General features: G+C 43.1%; 1 protein-coding gene across 1 annotated transcript; it reads left to right on the forward strand.

The window, feature by feature from the left end:
- The first annotated feature begins 364 nt into the window (after positions 1–364).
- Positions 365–22426, forward strand: LOC109872854 (gamma-aminobutyric acid receptor subunit alpha-6). The gene is made up of 10 exons (XM_020464220.2): positions 365–888; positions 1030–1157; positions 1622–1689; positions 2496–2716; positions 3188–3270; positions 3368–3511; positions 3858–4010; positions 11336–11589; positions 16102–16355; positions 18808–22426. Exons 1-10 carry the CDS (start codon positions 800–802, stop codon positions 18818–18820), a joined length of 1407 nt encoding a protein of 468 aa, XP_020319809.1. The 5' UTR covers positions 365–799; the 3' UTR covers positions 18821–22426.
- The last annotated feature ends 1121 nt before the right edge of the window (positions 22427–23547 follow it).

A 23547-nucleotide genomic window follows, 5' to 3' on the forward strand; every position in this document is an offset into this window, starting at 1 on the left:
CCTTTGTGCTGTATTAAGTAGTGCTTTATTTCTCATTTAGAACGAGACCTACAGTTACTGTACTTATCAGAAAAGATCTGTCCATACAACTGTGATTATATCTTAGTGGTGTAACACAAGCAATACTTTTGTGGTAACAGTCACATTTGTGCCAAATCGAAAATGAACTGACTTTGACAATGTCACTCCAGGTCAGTGAAAGCTTGGAGCAAGGCAGCAAACCCCCTCCCACTCCTGCCTTGCCAACACCACCACCAACAGCACAATCACATACACCATCCAAGGTGTATCTGTTTTATTTGTTTTCTAATTGTTAACCCACATGCTGATGTGCAGGAGATGTGAAGGAGGAGCACGTGTAAACAGACTGTAATGGACACCGCTAATGGAAACAGCTAAGTTGGACATGACCAAGTCCGACATGCAATAATGAAGTGATGCTGTTATCTCCTCAACTTTATTAGGAATTATGATCTGTAAAATGCTCTCCACCTCAGAAATTGAAACCATCTCTGGTGCAATCTCTTCCAGGAGGATATTTGAGCCTTTTCCAAATATCCAAACGGGTCCAAACTGATTCCCTGCCAAAACTTATCTCCCATAATGCCTTATTCGATTATTGTCAATGCCCTCCGTGCCTGCTCTTCTTCAGTCTCTTAAAACTCTTTAGTTTTTCTACTGAGGGAGTCAGATGAGGCGCAGCCGCACTGGGGAAGTCGAGTAGGACTGGCGCAAAAGCCTTCTCGTTTTTAGACTAAGCCGTGTGATCAGCGTTTTGTTCGATTTTAAATGATGGAATATGGAAATTATAACAGTTGACCACGGCTTTGTGGCTTTGGAGTGTTTACGAGGCATGGCTTTCGTTTTCAATTGTTTTTTTCTGTCCTGGTGAGTACAAGTGAACTAATTTCCCCCCGACTTTACGAGTGCTAGAATGTTGATAAATGTACACTATGCAACTTTGATGCAGTAACAAGTTGTATTGAGTAGAATAAGCCACCAGATAATGAATATGCACTTTGTCTACAGTGTGAGCAATGTTTGGGGAAATCATGTGAAATCAACGCAAACTGAGAATATCTATTTGGATAACATCACGCGTGTATTGGATAGATTACTAGATGGATATGATAACAGACTGCGACCTGGATTTGGAGGTACAGTAATACATATTTAATACTTCTAACAGGTTGTTTGATAATGTGTGAAATTAAATTCTACTCACGTAGTTAATAAAGTTTTCCTTTCCACAGTAGTGAGGCGCCTATGTTCCAGATAGAGCTTAATTCTTGGTCACTGTCCCATCGTTGGCAGCTGCTTTTAGTGTCATTAATATAACTGTCGAATTTGTGACATCGAGTGTCCAGGCAATTCATATAACCCACTGACCACAGGGTTTCTTTCTCACAAATTGCTCATTTCCAATCCTACTAAGGGATGTTATTGTGCTGACTTGTAATAGCCAACAACTACAGGTCAAATAACTGTAAACTAGAAAAGTGATATAATTAACAATAACATCGTTTTTATCCTGTCAATATCTCACCAGCGTCCATTTGTTTTTAGAGTGAAGAGCTGTGTTTATTTATGTCTTATGTCAAAACAACATTTATCTTTGTAGGTCCAGTTACTGAGGTCAAAACAGACATCTTTGTCACAAGCTTTGGTCCAGTGTCAGATGTTGAGATGGTATGTGGCCTCATTACTACTTCATCCAGTCCACTTATATAACACAAAACTCCAGAGTGTTGGCATTTATTTATATTTCAATAACACATACTTGTGTTAGTGTAGACAGGACAGAATAATTGCTTGGTGCACCCAGTCCTAGCATGTCCGTCCACAGCCTCAAGTCATATTCCTACCAGCCTTCATTATTCTAGGCAGGATGTCATTAGTGCAGCTTAGGGATTTTAATCTGGTTGACAATCCCTGTCAGTGAGGGTCCCGAGCCGGCTGAGCATTTGATTTCCATTACACACTATATTATATTTCACAGCATCTAAAATCCACTTCTGGTACCATGTGATCCACTAGTAGCCACCCCATAGGCAGTATAGATAAGACCAGAGCTGTAAAGAAATCCATTTGAGCTAAAAGTATTCCTGGATTGAAAAAGCCATTATCCATTGAGTTTTGTTTCATTATATATGGCAGCTAAAAGCTGAACACATCAAGAAATTCAAGAAAACAAAGTAAATCAATACTGTTGGGTTAGAATTTGGATAATTCTTGGAACCTGTAATGAAATACAGTCAGTATTTCTTAGTGGAGAAGTTGAGAAATATGGACCTGCACAGTACTTCAACAGATCAAAAACAACATGCAATGAAGACTTTAAAATATTTAATACAATAATCGTACTTATTATCGACATTTCATTCACGTAAATGAGGTCACTGATGTACTGTAGGCTATGTACTGTACTGTACAGCAATGTCACTATTAGCATATGAGTTGATTGCTGATTTGGTTTCCAAACTGCGATTTTGTAGGAGTACACCATGGATGTATTTTTCCGTCAAACGTGGATTGACGAGAGGTTGAAATTCGAGGGCCCCATCGAGATTCTGCGTCTCAACAACCTCATGGTCAGCAAGATCTGGACACCAGACACATTCTTCCGGAACGGCAAGAGGTCCATCTCTCACAACATGACCACTCCCAACAAGCTGTTCCGCATCATGCAGAACGGAACTATCCTCTACACTATGAGGTACTACTGAGTCACAGCCATCCAGGTCCAAAACAGACCTATGTAGGACAGTAGTCTGTGTTCTACCGGACATCTATCTGAGTATCATACAAACACAGTCATGGCTATGGTTTAGTGCCCGGCATTCTCCAACCACGTTCCTGGAGAGCTACCGTCCTGTCGGTTTTCGCTCCAAACCTAATCTAGCACACCTGATTCTAATAATTAGCTGGTTGATAAACTGAATCAGGTTAGTTACAGCTGGTGTTGGAGCGAAACATACAGGTCGGTAGCTCTCCAGGAACAGGGTTGGAGAGCCCTGGTTAAGATATTTGTGCGAAACACGTCAACTTACCCAGGCATATGTCTATCAGTGTTGCTTTATTTTCAGAAGACGGTTTGGCCTGGTACGTGATCAGTAGTAGATGATCATAGGTGACCATTACTACTGTACATAAGGTTTGTCCAATACTCTTTGCCATTCCATTGCAGATTGACGATAAACGCAGAGTGTCCCATGAGACTGATGAACTTCCCCATGGATGGCCATGCCTGTCCTCTCAAGTTTGGTAGCTGTAAGTTGTCTTTCATAAACCTCAGTCAGACAGATGGTTCCACCAGGCTAGCTGGTGATTACAGAGTGACTACGTTATCTTTATTTTTGCTGTCCAGATGCCTACCCTATGAGTGAAATTGTGTACACATGGAAAAAAGGACCACTGTTCTCTGTGGAAGTCCCAGAGGAGTCCTCCAGCTTACTACAGTATGATCTAATAGGACAGACAGTGTCCAGTGAGAGGTTAAAATCCAACACTGGTAAGAATAGATTCATTCACTTAATGCTTTAGTAATGCTTAAAGAAATAAGCTTAAAAAATAACCATGCTAACAGTATGCATACCGTATGCACATGGCTTTGAATGAAGATTTCAATCAAATTTTCATTTGAATCTATGCTTGTTTAGTACACATTCAAAATGAAGCATTTGACATGTGCTAGAGTATGCATGTACTGCATGTACAAGGTCTCCCTGAGAAGTTCACTGTCTCATCTGTTTTCTGGAGCACAAATCAGTTTTGTGATCTGTGAAATGCTGATTTACCAACGTGTCTGTTCGAAACTCTCTGTGCCCACATACAGTATTCCATTTGTTTTCTGACAGGTGAATATGTAGTCATGACTGTTCACTTCCACCTGCAAAGGAAGATGGGCTTCTTCTTGATTCAGACATACATCCCCTGTATCATGACCGTGATCCTGGCTCAGGTCTCTTTTTGGATCAATAAGGAATCGGTTCCAGCACGAACTGTATTCGGTAGGCCTCCACCTGATCTCCACCATTAACTCCATTGTCTTGTCCACCATGCTTACGTTACAATGTAACCCCTACAAGTCCAGATATAAGTTGTTCCCTTAAATATCCCTTAAAGTGATATTTACATTTACATTGTACATTTTAGTCATTTAGCTAGGTTGGACAACCACATAGCACTATCATAGGAAGTTCATTGTTCCTCAATGGAGTAGCTATCAGCGAGGGGGATGGGGGGGGCACGTGCAAGTGTTAGTTCACAAACAACAGGTTTTTTTTCAACAATAGAGCCTCTTTAAGATAACAAAACAACTAACCTTGGATAACACAGTTTTATCACTCATAACATGATCTATTCTGTATCCTTTTATGTACATTTGGTGAAGATGTTGTACTTCAGTATTTGAATGTGTTTTCTTGGCAGGACATGATAATGGTTTGCATTATGTAGAGTGATACTAGAGGACATAGGTAGCACAGTCACATGGTATATCTTATGTCTTCTACCTCTTATCTCTATTCCCTCCCAATTGGATCTGAATTAATAGTAAAAACTCCTTTTCTGAAATCATTCAAACCGGGCAGAGAGCAGGGGGATGTTGTTTACTTGAACTTGTTCTGAGGAGTTGCAGGTTCCGGTTGTTCCCATTACATCATGCTACACTTGCTTCAGCATCTAGCCTCAGGAGCAGAGCGCTCTTAAGTTTCATTTGCCATCCTTTTGATTTTCAATTTAAATTTCCTCAGCTACATTTTTGCGTGCAGGAGTAGCGGCTGCTGGCCTTTGTAGATTATGGCTCTGTTTGGGAACTTGTCAGCATTTTGACAATCCCACACGGAGGAAAAGATACCAATCATTAGTACGCGTTCAAGTTAGGCCCAATGTGAGACGCACATATGCAGAAAGTCATTAACCTCCCACATCCTGCTGCTTTCATTTGGCATGGTAGCGGGAGTAAAACGCTGTGGAGATATTGGAGTGTTTTCAGTGTGAGCATTGTGTGTCCTTTATGAGGCTGTTGCATTCAACATATTGGATTTTCCCCAAACCCATGAATGACAGGCTTTATCTTCACAGTTTACAGGGTTTTTTAAAAACAAATTTTAAAGAAATTCTATGATTAAGAGATTGTAAATTGCTTCTGTAAATACAATGTATTTTAATGCTTTGCTGGTAACACAACAGTAATATGGGGCACAGCGAGAAGCCAGTAGCTAAATAAGTTGTGGTAATGCACTGACGTGTGCAGACGGAGAAAGAGAGAGACAGAGAGCTATGTAGAAGCACTCCATCAAGGTTCAAGCACATTAGGCATTGTTGTTGTGTGCAGCTTCGCATGCTGGCTTTCTAAGAGCTGAAAGTCTCCAGAGCTGAAGTCTCACAGACTTAATTGAGTGGGCCTAATTTGTACCTTGCTTTTTGCCTTTAAAAGCACACAGATGCCTCAAGCTCTTCGTTTCTTTCTCCTGTCTTTCTCCTTCATTTCCTCCTCCTCCTCCTCCCTCTCTCTCTTTCTCTCGCCTCCTCTGCTTTTTTTCCTGACACGATTTCTCCCATACCCTTCTTTCCCAGTGTGTGATCATTTAACAAGTGCTTGAGTTTGACAATTGTTGGCAATTGTGTTTTTTTTATGGAGAGTTGGTACTGTAGCTAGATTTATGGAGAGTTGGTACTGTAGCTAGCTTTGTGGAGAGTTGGTAACTGTAGCTAGCTTTATGGAGAGTTGGGACTGTAGCTAAATGTATGGAGAGTTGGTACTGTAGCTAGCTTTGTGGAGAGTTGGTAACTGTAGCTAGCTTTATGGAGAGTTGGGACTGTAGCTAAATGTATGGAGAGTTGGTACTGTAGCTAGCTTTGTGGAGAGTTGGTAACTGTAGCTAGCTTTGTGGAGAGTTGGTACTGTAGCTAGCTTTGTGGAGAGTTGGTAACTGTAGCTAGCTTTATGGAGAGTTGGTAACTGTAGCTAGCTTTATGGAGAGTTGGGACTGTAGCTAGATTTATGGAGAGTTGGTACTGTAGCTAGCTTTGTGGAGAGTTGGTAACTGTAGCTAGCTTTATGGAGAGTTGGGACTGTAGCTAAATGTATGGAGAGTTGGTACTGTAGCTAGCTTTGTGGAGAGTTGGTAACTGTAGCTAGCTTTGTGGAGAGTTGGTACTGTAGCTAGCTTTGTGGAGAGTTGGTAACTGTTGCTAGCTTTGTGGAGAGTTGGTAACTGTAGCTAGCTTTATGGAGAGTTGGGACTGTATCTAGCTTCATGGAGAGTTGGGACTGTATCTAGCTTCATGGAGAGTTGGGACTGTATCTAGCTTCATGGAGAGTTGGGACTGTATCTAGCTTCATGGAGAGTTGGGACTGTACCTAGCTTCATGGAGAGTTGGGACTGTATCTAGCTTTATGGAGAGTTGGGACTGTATCTAGCTTCATGGAGAGCTGGTACTGTATCTAGCTTCATGGAGAGTTGGGACTGTATCTAGCTTCATGGAGAGTTGGGACTGTATCTAGCTTCATGGAGAGTTGGGACTGTATCTAGCTTCATGGAGAGTTGGGACTGTAGCTAGATTTATGGAGAGTTGGTACTGTAGCTAGCTTTGTGGAGAGTTGGTAACTGTAGCTAGCTTTATGGAGAGTTGGGACTGTAGCTAAATGTATGGAGAGTTGGTACTGTAGCTAGCTTTGTGGAGAGTTGGTAACTGTAGCTAGCTTTGTGGAGAGTTGGTACTGTAGCTAGCTTTGTGGAGAGTTGGTAACTGTTGCTAGCTTTGTGGAGAGTTGGTAACTGTAGCTAGCTTTATGGAGAGTTGGGACTGTATCTAGCTTCATGGAGAGTTGGGACTGTATCTAGCTTCATGGAGAGTTGGGACTGTATCTAGCTTCATGGAGAGTTGGGACTGTATCTAGCTTCATGGAGAGTTGGGACTGTACCTAGCTTCATGGAGAGTTGGGACTGTATCTAGCTTTATGGAGAGTTGGGACTGTATCTAGCTTCATGGAGAGCTGGTACTGTATCTAGCTTCATGGAGAGTTGGGACTGTATCTAGCTTCATGGAGAGTTGGGACTGTATCTAGCTTCATGGAGAGTTGGGACTGTATCTAGCTTCATGGAGAGTTGGGACTGTATCTAGCTTCATGGAGAGTTGGTACTGTATCTAGCTTCATGGAGAGTTGGGACTGTATCTAGCTTCATGGAGAGTTGGGACTGTATCTAGCTTCATGGAGAGTTGGGACTGTATCTAGCTTCATGGAGAGTTGGTACTGTATCTAGCTTCATGGAGAGTTGGTACTGTATCTAGCTTCATGGAGAGTTGGTACTGTATCTAGCTTCATGGAGAGTTGGTACTGTATCTAGCTTCATGGAGAGTTGGGACTGTATCTAGCTTCATGGAGATTTGGGACTGTATCTAGCTTCATGGAGAGTTGGGACTGTATCTAGCTTCATGGAGAGTTGGGACTGTATCTAGCTTCATGGAGAGTTGGTACTTTATCTAGCTTCATGGAGAGCTGGGACTGTATCTAGCTTCATGGAGAGTTGGTACTGTATCTAGCTTCATGGAGAGCTGGGACTATATCTAGCTTCATGGAGAGTTGGGACTGTATCTAGCTTCATGGAGAGTTGGGACTGTATCTAGCTTCATGGAGAGTTGGTACTGTATCTAGCTTCATGGAGAGTTGGGACTGTATCTAGCTTCATGGAGAGCTGGGACTGTATCTAGCTTCATGGAGAGTTGGGACTGTATCTAGCTTCATGGAGAGTTGGTACTGTATCTAGCTTCATGGAGAGTTGGTACTGTATCTAGCTTCATGGAGAGTTGGTACTGTATCTAGCTTCATGGAGAGTTGGTACTGTATCTAGCTTCATGGAGAGTTGGGACTGTATCTAGCTTCATGGAGAGTTGGGACTGTATCTAGCTTCATGGAGAGTTGGGACTGTATCTAGCTTCATGGAGAGTTGGGACTGTATCTAGCTTCATGGAGAGTTGGTACTGTATCTAGCTTCTTGGAGAGCTGGGACTGTATCTAGCTTCATGGAGAGTTGGGACTGTATCTAGCTTCATGGAGAGTTGGTACTGTATCTAGCTTCATGGAGAGCTGGGACTGTATCTAGCTTCATGGAGAGTTGGGACTGTATCTAGCTTCATGGAGAGTTGGTAACTGTCTTTCAGAGCTGAAGCAGCACTTAAATGTATTGAAACATCATTACATTATCCACTTAAATTATCTACATGTTCCCCTGTGCAAATGAACTGTGTAAATATCAAATTGACAAGAGCATAGCAGACCAGTGGTCAATGACCCTTTTCTTTCCAACTGTTTTAGCTTGATGAAAACGATCTCAGTGAAATGATATCTGTACCTTGTTAATGGACCATAGTAGAGCATGTCCCTTTTGTAAATTAATCATGTCTTGTTAGGGTCTTTAGTGTGAGCCCAGAGATTAAAACGTACTTTGAATACATGTGAGAGATGTATTACCGTGGTTGTATGTAACACACCTTGTATCCATGGGTCTGTTTGCATTTTGAATCTCCACAATGTTATTCATTGCTTAGATAACTGTTGTCACGCGAACTGTAACAGATTCAGGCTCAACTACATTGCCTATTGTTGTTCTTGTTGTTGTTATGCAGCCAATCAATGTCCGTAGTAGCCCTGCCTCAGATGAACCTGACCATAGTATTACTTAACACTCTCAGTCAATGGCAATTTATTTGTACTCCCTCGAAACATAACTTGCAGTGATCCACTTGAAATAAGCATCTCCATTGTGGAAAAGGTTGTGCAGGTTGAGGTTCCCTATCGATTTATATCAATATACTGTACAGGTGCAGTAGGTTATGAAAACATTTGCTAGTCTAACAATATTTGCAGTCTCTTCCCTGTGTTATGATGAGATAGAATGGTCGTGGAATTGTGAAATCTTGTACGTCTGTAGATTCCTGTCTGTATAGTCACTTGGCAGTCCAATGAGCCTTATACCAGTAGAAAGTGTTTCAGAAATGTACATTATATCAGCTGTATAGCACACTAAATTGCTTCATATAATCAGTGAACAGGACAGCTTTTCTACGTACTCTCTTCATTATCCAGGTTTGGGGCTTATATTGCTCTATTTCCCTGTAAACTTGTTCCGTGTAAGCCTTTGTCAATTTCATCTGTGTCCCTCCTCATCATCATCATTACTGGCCGCTCCTGCTCATTCCAGGCCTGCTCGCAGCCCAGCCATTATTGTCTCCCTGAGAGGCAACTACACTACCCGGGCAACTCATTCCAACCCATATCCCATTCATCACCATGTGTCTAACTCTAACCCATGCAAGTTGTGCTGCTCTGAAACCATTATCATCATCATCACTAAAAACAGCCCATCCCATGACCAGTAAACACGGTGGATGGTATGACAAACTTTAATCTCCTCCTCTAACCTTCCTTGGCTTGTAAGGAAGTCAGAAATTCAAATGGATTTGTGTCCTAGATGTAACAGGAACAGTAAAAGTTGACCCAAAAGAAAAGTTGACCTCATTTAGATGGATAACTAGCAAATAATCTATTGATCTTGAGAGTCGGCAACCAAAAGCATGGCTTAGTTTCCTCAGCTGAAGCTTAGTATTAGCATAGTTGCATGCACAAATCAAGACAAATGCTAGGATGTTTCCAAATAGCATGCCTAAGTGACCTGACTTTTAATTGTTTTAGGCAAGCTTGTTAGGAACATACTTCATTACTACAGGCCCTACAGATGTAGGATCTTAATTGGATCACCCTGTTACAAGAGAACTTTTCTGCAATGCAGGAAATGTAACATTTGTAGTGTATTTGAGGTTTAAAAAGGCTTCTGACGTTGGACCAGAAATCTCAGACTTGATTTTCCCTTACGAAAAATGTGTCAATCCCAATAAAAATGTCCATTAATTACAATCCACATAATAATTCACATTTCCTGTTGTGGCAGGATTATTTTCCTGCTGCAGCAACCTGGTTCAAATTAAGATCCTACATCTGTACCGCTCTTGTGTTTGCACTCAATGATGCTAAGGCTAAGCTGTGAGAGAGTAAACTAAGCCATGCTTTTGGTTGCTGCCTCTCAGGATCAATAGATTATTTTGGGTGTACACTGTGCTACTTTCATTACACTGTATGATACACTATTGATAAAGTGAATACACTTCAAATATGGCTGAACTATTGATTTGGACTTTATAACATTTCACTGGCCATTTATTTTAATGCTATACAGGTCTCATGACTTATCAATAATGCCAGAACACATTGGTTTGGTTTCCGAGAGATAGACATTATAATCAACTTGGTATATAAACAATGGTGACCCTCCATCCAAAGGTGTGGGCAGAAGGTATCCTAGCGGTTAGAGAGGCAAGCCAGTAGCTAGAGGGTTGCCAGTTTAAATCCCGGGTCTGACAGAAAACATCTGTCAAGAAATGAGCTGTCAATAGGAGGGTTGCTGTTATAGAATTCTAGATTCCATTTCCTGCTGTTGTGCCCTTGAGCAAGGTACTTAACTGCCCTCAACAACTGTTCCAGAGTAGTCACATTTCGCTTGTGTACAAATCACGAATAAAGTGATCTTACAAGGACAGTGTGTGTGATACAAAGTGCTTAGCATTGAACTTGGACACAAATTAATTTCTGAATGGAAGAGCAAGTTTATTGGTTGAGTAGTGCATGTCTAGACGTGTGAACTTGTTGCCGAAGGCTAGAGATTAAACATCATGCCCACAAATTCACCTTCTGGCGAAGTATGGCATCAATTACCATCTAAATGATCAATGGGCCCTGAGGATTTTGTGTAATGCAATACTAATCTTCATTTTGTAGGTTGGTATTGATTGAGTTGTTACAGTATCCTCAGTTACATATTAATGGGACAGTCTAATCCGATGAACTAAAGACATAAATGTTGCTCAATGTTCAGTAATGTTAGATCTCAGTCATGAGAATTACAACAGAAATAATAATAAATGTATGATAAGGTTTAAACTATTGGGTTCATAGAAATAACAATTTTCAGGCCAAATGACATGCTTGAGTAGACCCTTAACTATTTCCCCTTAAGCTATTCCTTTGCATGTAAGCTCGTGTGTCCACATTACACTGCCCGCACAACAGCTCTAACGCAAACCATTGGATGGTTGACCCTCCAACCCCCTCCACTTCACTCCACACCCTGACAATCACCACTCAACAAGATGATGGGCTGGTACCCTGGAAACCCAGCCAGTCAACCCTGGGGCTCTGGGATGCAGAAGACAAAATGTCTGCCATGTCCAGTATCTCTGTCTAACATTTCTCTATGTGCCCTGTGTATGCCAGGCATTACCACAGTGCTTACCATGACCACACTCAGCATCAGCGCCCGCCACTCTTTGCCCAAAGTCTCTTACGCCACGGCCATGGACTGGTTCATCGCTGTGTGTTTCGCCTTCGTCTTCTCAGCCCTCATTGAGTTTGCCGCAGTCAACTACTTCTCCACGCTGCAGGCCAACCGGGAGCTCCGCAAGGCGGCCTCCATTAAGGCAGCCCAGGAGGCAGCAGAGGCCGGGAGGACCGACGGGGAGTCCTCTTCGGTAATCCACCTCCTCCCTCTCTCCTCGTTTTACACTCCTCCCCCCTTCCCTTTCCTCTCATCTCTGTGTCCCTCTCACCCCCCACTCCTAGTCTGTGACAACAAGAAGATTTGGCGAGAAGAGACAGCCAGTGGCTTCCTGAGCACAGATTATGTGAAAGGAATAGATTAAGGGAATATCCAGGCAGATCATTACAGGCTCACAAGAAGCCTAGAGGGGACAGGCAAGCCCAATGCTTTGTGCTTCTGTGGGAAAGAGACTATTATTAGGTGGCTGCACCAAATATATGAACTAAATAGTCCAATTGAGAGGAGTTCTATCTCTCCATCTGCACCATTTTGAATTACTATCTATTTAAAATCAGACAAATCTTAATGACCTGGATAATATGTTGTTGACTCATTATGACTGGTTGACTGGTTGTAGACTAGATAAGATGTTGACTGGTTGTAGACTGGATAAGATGTTGACTGGTTGTAGACTGGATAAGATGTTGACTGGTTGACTGGTTGTAGACTGGATGAGATGTTGACTGGTTGTAGACTGGATAAGATGTTGACTGGTTGACTGGTTGTAGACTGGATAAGATGTTGACTGGTTGACTGGTTGTAGACTGGATAAGATGTTGACTGGTTATGACTGGTTGTAGACTGGATAATATGTTGACTGGTTGACTGGTTGTAGACTGGATAAGATGTTGACTGGTTGACTGGTTGTAGACTGGATAAGATGTTGACTGGTTGTAGACTGGATAAGATGTTGACTGGTTGACTGGTTGTAGACTGGATAAGATGTTGACTGGTTATGACTGGTTGTAGACTGGATAAGATGTTGACTGGTTATGACTGGTTGTAGACTGGATAAGATGTTGACTGGTTGACTTGTTGTAGACTAGATAAGATGTTGACTGGTTGACTGGTTGTAGACTGGATAAGATGTTGACTGGTAGACTGGTTGTAGACTGGATAAGATGTTGACTGGTTGTAGACTAGATAAGATGTTGACTGGTTGACTGGTTGTAGACTGGATAAGATGTTGTTGACTGGTTATGACTGGTCATTGACTGGAAAAGCAGTAGTTGACTGGTTGTAGACTAGATAAGATGTTGTTGACTGTTTGATGACGGGATAAGATGTTGTTGAATGGTTGACTGGTTGTTGACTGAATAAGATGTTGTTGACTATTTGATGACGGGATAAGATGTTGTTGAATGGTTATGACTGGTCATTGACTGGAAAAGCAGTAGTTGACTGGTTGTTGACTGGATAAGATGTTGTTGACTGTTTTATGACGGGATAAGATGTTGTTGAATGGTTGACTGGTTGTTGACTTGCTCGATGTTTATATTATACACTTATGTCAGCATGCTAAAATTCCATTGTTAAAATTGGATTAAAGAGAGGACACAAGCCACATTGATAGGATAACCTGTGTATTATAACAATGTCACACCATTAATCCTGCATGTTCAATCTCACCAAAACAATGGCACCGGTATTGACACTTTATGATCTCTAGATATATTATGGCAGCATGCAAAACAATTTAATACGCACTGCATAAGAATCTGCTCTGATTCTGAGAGCCAGCAGAGAATTTGAGCCTGCTGTCGTTTCAGAAATAGCTGCAGTATTAAAGCCACATGCTCCCTGCATGATTTCTCACCTCCGTCAGACGCGCACAGCATTCAGCAGCTGACATTTTCAGCTCCAACCTGGTCTGTGATGGAAGCCAGTCAAATTATGGCCCCCACTCCACCCCACCCTTACCAACCCTCACTCTGTCCCTGCTACCCACACCACCCCTACCAACCCTCACTCTGTCCCTGCTACCCACACCACCCCTACCAACCCTCACTCTGTCCCTGCTACCCATACCACCCCTACCAATCCTTCCTCAGTCCCTGCTACCCACACCACCCCTACCAACCCTCACTCTGTCCCTGCTACCCATACCACCCCTACCAATCCTTCCTCAGTCCCTGCTACCCACACCACCCCTACCAACCCTCACTCTGTCCCTGCTACCCATACCACCCCTACCAACCCTCACTCTATCCCTGCTACCCACACCACCCCTACCAACCCTCACTCTGTCCCTGCTACCCATACCACCCCTACCAACCCTCACTCTGTCCCTGCTACCCATACCACCCCTACCAATCCTTCCTCAGTCCCTGCTAACCACACCACCCCTACCAACCCTCACTCTGTCCCTGCTACCCATACCACCCCTACCAATCCTTCCTCAGTCCCTGCTACCCACACCACCCCTACCAACCCTCACTCTGTCCCTGCTACCCACACCACCCCTACCAACCCTCACTCTGTCCCTGCTACCCATACCACCCCTACCAACCCTCACTCTGTCCCTGCTACCCACACCACCCCTACCAACCCTCACTCTGTCCCTGCTACCCATACCACCCCTACCAACCCTCACTCTGTCCCTGCTACCCACACCACCCCTACCAACCCTCACTCTGTCCCTGCTACCCACACCACCCCTACCAACCCTCACTCTGTCCCTGCTACCCACACCACCCCTACCAACCCTCACTCTGTCCCTGCTACCCACACCACCCCTACCAACCCTCACTCTGTCCCTGCTACCCATACCACCCCTACCAACCCTCACTCTGTCCCTGCTACCCACACCACCCCTACCAACCCTCACTCTGTCCCTGCTACCCACACCACCCCTACCAACCCTCACTCTGTCCCTGCTACCCACACCACCCCTACCAATCCTTCCTCGGTCCCTGCTTCCCACACCACCCCTACCAACCCTCACTCTGTCCCTGCTACCCACACCACCCCTACCAATCCTTCCTCAGTCCCTGCTTCCCACTCCACCCTTTCCAACCCTGCCTCAGTTCCTGCTCCATACACTCTGCTGAACTTAACTTGCCATGCATCTTATATACACTGAGTGTACAAAGCATTAAGAACACCTTCCTAATATTGAGTTGCATCCCTATTGCCCTCAGAACAGCCTCAATTAGCACCCCTACCAATCCTTCCTCAGTCCCTGCTACCCACACCACCCCTACCAACCCTCACTCTGTCCCTGCTACCCACACCACCCCTACCAACCCTCACTCTGTCCCTGCTACCCACACCACCCCTACCAACCCTCACTCGGTCCCTGCTACCCACACCACCCCTACCAACCCTCACTCTGTCCCTGCTACCCATACCACCCCTACCAACCCTCACTCTGTCCCTGCTACCCACACCACCCCTACCAACCCTCACTCTGTCCCTGCTACCCACACCACCCCTACCAACCCTCACTCTGTCCCTGCTACCCACACCACCCCTACCAACCCTCACTCTGTCCCTGCTACCCACACCACCCCTACCAACCCTCACTCTGTCCCTGCTACCCATACCTCCCCTACCAACCCTCACTCTGTCCCTGCTACCCACACCACCCCTACCAACCCTCACTCTGTCCCTGCTACCCACACCACCCCTACCAACCCTCACTCTGTCCCTGCTACCCACACCACCCCTACCAACCCTCACTCTGTCCCTGCTACCCACACCACCCCTACCAACCCTCACTCTGTCCCTGCTACCCACACAACCCCTACCAACCCTCACTCTGTCCCTGCTACCCATACCACCCCTACCAACCCGCACTCTGTCCCTGCTACCCACACCACCCCTACCAATCCTTCCTCAGTCCCTGCTTCCCACTCCACCCTTTCCAACCCTGCCTCAGTTCCTGCTCCATACACTCTGCTGAATTTAACTTGCCATGCATCTTATATACACTGAGTGTACAAAGCATTAAGAACACCTTCCTAATATTGAGTTGCATCCCTATTGCCCTCAGAACAGCCTCAATTAGTCAGGGCATGGACTCCACAAGGCATAAAAAACATGGCCCATTTTGACTCTAATGTTTCAAACAGTTGTGTCAAGTTGGATGGATGTCCTTTGGGTGGTGGACCATTCTTGATACACACGTGAAACTGTTGAATGTGAAAAACCCAGCAGCGTTTGCAGTTCTTGACACAAACCGGTGAGCCTGGCACCAACTGCGATACCTCATTCAAAGGCACTTAAATATTTTGTCTTGCCCATTCACCCTCTGAATTGCACACATACACAATCCATGTCTCAATTGTCTGAAAGCTTAAAAATCCTTCTTTAACCTGTCTCCTCCCCTTCATCTACACTGATTTAAGGTGGATTTAACAAGTAACATCAATAAGGAAAGAGCAGGTGTTCCTAATGTTTTATACACTCAATGTATAATGTTGTATTGATTAATTATTCAATTAATCAATGAATTAATCTTTTATGATTTTTGTGCATATAACATACTGTGTTGTTATGGGAAATGGATTAAATTAAAACTGTGTTTTATCCAAATTAAACAACTAATTTCCTATTTTATTCATCTTAATTTCCAATGACTTTCTGACGTTCTGGTCATAGATTTACTATAGATTCTCTCACTCACCCCCTCCACCAATCTTTGTGTTGGTGTACTATACAGGACGCCAGCAGTATGCTGAAGAAGAGGATGAACTCCACGCCTCACTTTGAGAGGCCAGCGGAGGTGTTCCCTAACCCTCCAGTGAATGCCCAGGCCTTCCTCCAGCAAGGCTCAGCCGTGCCGTCCAACAACTTACTGACAGGCACCAGCATCATAGACAAGTACTCTCGCATCCTCTTCCCTCTGTCGTTCGGGGCCTTCAACCTGGTGTACTGGATCGTCTATCTCACTAAGGACACCATGGAGATGACAAGGTAAAGCATGGCTCTTGCAATGCCAGGGTTGTGGGTTCGATTCCCACGGGGAACCAGTACTGAGAGAAAAAAGTATGTATGTGTTGGACCGAGATCAAGTTGGTTGTTCTCATCCTCATAGACGTTCAATAGCCAATGGGAGATCATGAATTATGGAAGAGTGGCAGGTTCAGATCTATTTGATATCTGCAGTTTCTCACAGCCGTTACTCATACACACGGGCACTCCCACTTCTTATTTGACACCTGAATCTATCAGCCACAACACTGTAAACATTCCGTATGGAGTGATATTGGCATCGCATAGAATCCAGCTTCCTCATGGCTTCTGAGAGTGGTTTGTCAAACACAAATTCCTGGGTCAGAGATTGATTTCCTACTTGAGTAGGAAGCATTAAGACACCTTCCGCTCATCTCTCTTTTCACCTAACAGCATCTGATTGATAATTGAATGCTACACACCACAGGCTGCCATGGTAGAGGGCTGCTTTAAAGACACAACAGTTGCCTCATGTCAGGGCAAATGGATTGAAATGAATGTGCTTTTGCGTTTATGAATAGTGGGACTACTGTACACTCTGGTTGAGGAAATGGCCCCGGTATTGTACATGTGGAGTGTGTGTTGAGTAAAGATGTGTTGTGCATATCTTTTTTATTCCCAATGCATCAAACATGGGATTCTGAGAGGTTGACACTTGACAGGATGGAGTGGTGTAGCGTGTGCAGCGCTACCGTTACACCACACACACAGAGGGCTTTAGAACAGCAGTGGCTCGACACCAGCCATTAACTTGGATCTTCTTTTGCTTTACTGATAGCCTACCAGGTTTGTATGTGTGTGTTTTCTCACTGAATAAGGTGCCTCAGGCCAATTACATGACAGTGATAAGAGCTGACTACACTCTTAGAAAAAAAGGGTTCTAAAAGGGTTCTTCGGCTGTCTCCATAGGAGAACCCGTTTTTGTTCCGTGTAGAATCTCATGTAGAAAGAGTTCAACATGGAACTCAAAATGGTTCTACCTGCAACCAAAAAGGGTTCTTCAAAGGGTTCTCCTATGAGGACAGCCGAAGAACCCTTTAGTGTTCTAGATAGAAAAAAGGTGCTAAGTGTCTAGGGTTTGTTGCTGACTGTTGCTATTCATTGATATGGACTGTAAGTGACCAAGCAGTTAGCTACATACGCAGCGGGCAGCATAGTGAAAGCCGAGGCGCTCGAAAGCACTGTGATTAAAAATACAACAACAACCAATGGAGGAGCCATTGAAGTCAGGCTCTCAGGATATGTGGATAGTATGTATGGTTCATTCTCCAAGTGCAAGCCATTGAAGTCAGGCTCTCAGGATATGTGGATAGTATGTATGGTTCATTCTCCTAGTGCAAGCCATTGAAGTCAGGCTCTCAGGATATGTGGATAGTATGTATGGTTCATTCTCCTAGTGCAAGCCATTGAAGTGAGGCTCTCAGGATATGTGGATAGTATGTATGGTTCATTCCACTTAATTGAATGCAGTTATCATATTATCAGTGCATTCCTCCTTGTAGCCTCACTTTTGTTAGACAAGTCCCTCTGAAGAGGAGCAGGGAGAAAGGCTCTTTAGAGGAGCAGAGCCACAGGACACGTTGGTATAAATAAATAGGATTGGGTCTTGCTATGTGTCCTCACCTCTTTATTGCCCACTGGAGTACCAGACTTGAAAAACAGCTCTCTCCTTGTCTCTCATAAATCAAAACAGTAAATGTCATTTTTAACTCAATTCCTATTTTCCAGCACAGACCATTGCCATAACTTTGGTGTAATGATCATTCAATCACTGCATTTTAGGCAGAGAATATAGGGGGCCAGTAAAACTGTTGTCCATAAAGAGCAATAGAGTTGTGTTTATGATTACATTTAAGACATCACACCAGCGTCCATGCACACTACCATAGGAAACTGGAAACAGATATTCCTGATGACAATAAATCCAGTACTACACTGTTCAGGAAGGCTGTGCTCACAATAATCCCCTGGTTTGACACATAGACGGAGGAGGCGTAGGTGTGAAATAGCTGGCAGAGTGTCCCAGGGAAAAAATTATAGAGGCGGACTAGTTTCGCAAGGTCTTTGTCGACAGCCCATGAGCAAGGGATTGATTCAAATATACGCAGGCCCCTGCATGCCAACCCTGGGAGGGGAATGAAATTAGAACCCCTTTAGTGTGCCAGTTCACACTGCTGGTTGGCTGCTGGGCCATGTTAATACACACTCCATCTACCTCCTGCGTTAACAAGATGAAAGCAGAGCTTTATTTGTTTTCAAAATGCGTCACATGTTGCCCCCGCACATTCCCAACCCCCTCAGTACACCCTCTACTACACACAGCAGTGTCTCTGTTCACTTGATGTGACTGTAGTTATAACCTCTCTGGGTTTTTTCACATTTTCTTCTTGTCTTTCCTGTTTTTCTTTTACAGGGACAGCGTGTGAGCCACCTGCAGGAGAGAGCCCCCTCACTGATCACATACGCACATGGACACACACACACACACATTTTATTTTTATGCTGCCTCCATACATAATTTCAGTGTGTGAGGATTTGAAGGGCTTCGCCAACTCTTGACCTGGGAGCTCATGTTCACTCATAGCTTGGTCTCTCAGTCTATTTAAGAAAGGTATTCAATCTCTTTGTCTCTCGCACATCCCTCTGTGTCTTCCCCCCTGAAGAGACAATGTGCATTTGTACTTCTCTTTCATGTGTAATGCCCTTTCCCTGTCGCTGCCTGAATCCGTGGGTCTTTCCAAGAAGTAGCTGAGTGTCTGCCACAGGTCTGGAGGCAGTGGAGGCTCTTTGTCTGTATAAAATGACACACGGCTTGGCACCGTCTATACTGGACAGTACTGGAACACACCTGAGGGGAGTAATGTGTACTGACTGACTGACTCTCTCCTCCCAATTTCAACATAGCCATCTTTCTCTATTTTTCGGTTCATTGGTTTATATTTACTCATCTCATGGAACATAGGGTTCTTATTGGTTCCTCAACAATGTTCCCTCAAAAATGTTTAGGCACTGAGCAAATCTCAGGTCTGCTGAGTACAAAATTGAACATTGTGAGAATTCTGTGCAATTTCCAGCATGTGTTTACTGTGAACACTGAGGCTGTACCCACTTTAAGTTACCGTTTTAAATTAACAGTGGCCAAATAGGCTACTGTGGCTATTTGATCATAATGTAGACCTACCAGAGAGGCCTACCATCAAAATCTATGGAGAACATACATCTTATATCATTTTAACATGGAAATAGCTGTTCTATCGTTTAGCCTACAGTAGCAGCCAATGTGTGATGTTCAATGTAGGCCTACATTCCATGAGACTTTTGAAAAAACATGCAGGGCTTGACATTAACATGTTTATCCACTTGTCCTTCAGACAAGGAGGTGACTGAAAATGTTGTTCTGTTGCTTGTGGCAAGAATCCACTTTACAAAATAAAATTATTATTACCATACCATTATTACAGAGAATCAGATAAATTATGCTACAATCTGCCTATTGGCTACTTAGCTTATTCAAGCCTGTCTCAAAATACAACACACAAAAAAAAGCTCTTTACCTGACTCGCTTTTCAAAGATGATCTTTTGTGCTCTTGTTGGAAACGATCATTCCCTTATTGCTGACTACAAATGATCTATAACTGGGCTAATAACTCACTAACTAGTAAAGGATATGAACAAAATGTGCACAAGTGGCTACATGCAGCTCTTGCTTTTATCTCAAATCAAGCTCATCTACTCACGACTGCTCATGCTGTTAACATAGTCCAGTTCAACGTAGATCGCACAGATCCATTTATGGCATTGGTTTATTTGCATATAGGCCAACCGCAGCTCTGTTTGGTTATGCTGCGCTGGTCTGTGTAGTTCATTTTGTTTCGGTATGTTGCATTGAAAGTGGCTAATATTGCATTGATTCGATCACAACTGCCACAGTAAAGGGAAACGATATTGTTAACTAACTAAGAAAACTCTAGAAAGTTGAGTGAAGTTCAATCTCGTGCTTCTCTCTGTGGGCTGATATTTCTTCTTCGTGGCAGTACCGGGGGGCTGCGTAGCAGTCTCTGGGCTACTGCTCACCCGCGGGCAGCTTACAATGAACATTGTTTCTCACATACAGTTTAATATTCACAGTTACAGACACACAATCAGTAGAAATACAACACACACACACACACACAAAACACACACACTCACACAACCACACACATACACACTCGCACAACCAAACACACACACTGTCTTTGAAGACAGTAAAATCATTGGCCTCTCCACACAGGTCATAGATCCATCACAGGGCCTGTATTTGTTGGCATCCACCACCTCAAACTAAACCCTGGACTTCACAATCTTCTTTCCTTGCTAACTTTACTTGGCTATATTCGGCATAACAGATAATACAAATATAGTTCCCTGGCAACAGCCAGCCTCGCAATCAATGGATGTATTCTATAATGTCAGTTCTGTGCTGTTTGTTCATGTTTTCTCTTTTTGTACTTTTATGTAATTGCATCAGTCATGATTGAACTGGGAAGGATGCTAAAGTGGTTTGTGGTTGGCAATTATTCATTAAATGGCATCTTTACATTTAATTTATAACTGCATCACCTCATAAGCAATTATGCAAAATGCATTAATAAATGAGCTACTTTCTGGATTTACATATGATTATGCACCATTTCCAATTAAAATAAAGAAGTAAACCATTAAATCCACACGGTAGCGCCATCTAAATATATCCAACAGGGATATGTGTGTGTTTGTTGGTTATTCATGACTGTGTCGTTCCACTGGTTTCCTCCCTCAGCAAAACATGTTGCAGCTTATCAACACACTTCACCATCACAACACTATCAAGCATCTCTTTCACTGTTTCCTAAAGTCTATTAATATTCCTCCAGTTTTTTTAGGTCCCCCTCCCAATATTGTGAGAACTTTTGCTAAGAAAAAGTAGAAGGACTGCCTCTGTAGCTCAGTTGGTAGAGCATGGTGCTTGCAAAGCCAGGATAATGGGCAGACCACTCATACATAAAATGTATGCACGCATGACTGTAAGTCGCTTTGGATAAAAGCGTTTGCTAATTGGCTTATATTATTATTCAATTGAACCCTCCTCTTCTTTTGATGTGGAGTCTGGGGAGACAGGACACTTCAGCAGTGGCTACACTGGAAGGGACTCCTTGACATTAGACTGGCTGAATCTTAACAAAGAGGCAAAGAAGCGGCTGATGTAGAGCAGCGACTGAATAGCCCTATTGAAAGGGCTATTCAGTTGAATGAAACGAGAAGGGGGGAGGGGCTGTATCAATGACCTTATTGATTTCCCTCAACCTGCCTGATCATCTTCAACTCACTGGTCTCTATGGGGGACCAGCACTAGCATGACCTGTGGCCCTTTAGTGTCCTCCTTAGGAGTTTGGAGTGTGGGGGTTGTGAGTGTCTAAGACCATGACAACATTATATTTCACTAAAGGCATGGGTTACATTGATGTCTAACCAGTATTATTTGCTAGTTTTTTATTCACAGGCCAAGAAAAGTGTGAATATGAAGCAGTTTTATCGCAAACACTGCTATTTGTTTATATTTGTGAATATTTCATGATCAATGTATTTATAGACTTATATTTTTTATTTCTCGGGAACCCTGCTTGACGGCTATTATCTTAATTATTTGTACTGATCAGGGTTGGGTTTCCCGTAAACATCGTAGCACTAAGATCATCTTTTGTTGATTTAGTTTCAATGGAATTAAGATGCACTACGAATCTTTTAGGAAACACAGCCCTTAAATGTATTGCAGCGTTTGTATATAATGATATTTTAGCAAATGATTTTGTGCAAACACATTATATTCTCTATTCTGCACATTGAAATCCATTTGTTTTTCTTTTCCCTTAGAGCCTGAGTTTTTTTTATTGCCATAGAATACAATATTTTGGTGTTTAGACGTTCTGTAGTTTTATTAACAATCTCCACATAAATACTTTCCCTCAGGATTGTGCAAATATTATCATGTTTAATAAATCCAAATGATGTATTGTGTTTCTTTCCTTGTAAAATGCACAACCCGCAATTCAAAACATGATGTATTCCCTTTGTTTGTGCAGTTGTTGGGTAATATGGCAACCCCTAAAAATCTTCCTTCAGCACTTTTAGTAAGCGCTTTACTCCAAAATATAGGACTTTCCATGACCTGCGCTTTACTCCAAAATATAGGACTTTCCATGACCTGCGCTTTACTCCAAAATATAGGACTTTCCATGACCTGCGCTTTACTCCAAAATATAGGACTTTCCATGACCTGCATTTTACTCCAAAATATAGGACTTTCCGTGACCTGCACTTTACTCCAAAATATAGGACTTTCCATGACCTGCGCTTTACTCCAAAATATAGGACTTTCCATGACCTGCACTTTACTCCAAAATATAGGACTTTCCATGACCTGCGCTTTACTCCAAAATATAGGACTTTCCATGACCTGCACTTTACTCCAAAATATAGGACTTTCCATGACCTGCACTTTACTCCAAAATATAGGACTTTCCATGACCTGCCAGAAACATTTTCCCTCCAGGAATGAAAAATAACACAACGCCACACAATGACACCAATTTCATGCATTCTTATCTGACAAAATAACAATGACATATAGGAGGAGAGATGGGTCAAGACAGAAACTCATGAAAGAGTTGTGATTCACTTGTATGTAACTCCCTTCAATTTGATTTGTTCTCTGAATGGATTTACAATAGACCTGGGCTTACAACATGATGCACTGGCTTCGAGCCAACGTCTAACCTCAAAGTCAGTATCCTGGAGGGGATGAAACAAAGTAACAGAACTAAAGAATGAGAAAGGAGGTCAATATAAACCAGCTACAGTACATCTCAGGCATAGGCACTTTTCATTCATGTAGGAAGTGAAGGGGATGTTCCTATAAGAGTATACAGTGCATTTATTAATATAAGCCATTCCACAGATGTTTTCTAATCCAAAGTGACTTGCAGTCATGGGTACATCCATTTTAGGTGTGGTTGACGCCAGGGGAAAGGAACTCACGACACTTGGTGATGCTCTACCAACTGAAGCACACAGGACCACAATACAATCCCACCTCTCTTTCTATTCTCTCTGTCATACCATCGTGAAAGCAGC

Source organism: Oncorhynchus kisutch, linkage group LG28, assembly GCF_002021735.2.
Source record: "Oncorhynchus kisutch isolate 150728-3 linkage group LG28, Okis_V2, whole genome shotgun sequence".
NCBI lineage: Eukaryota > Metazoa > Chordata > Actinopteri > Salmoniformes > Salmonidae > Oncorhynchus > Oncorhynchus kisutch.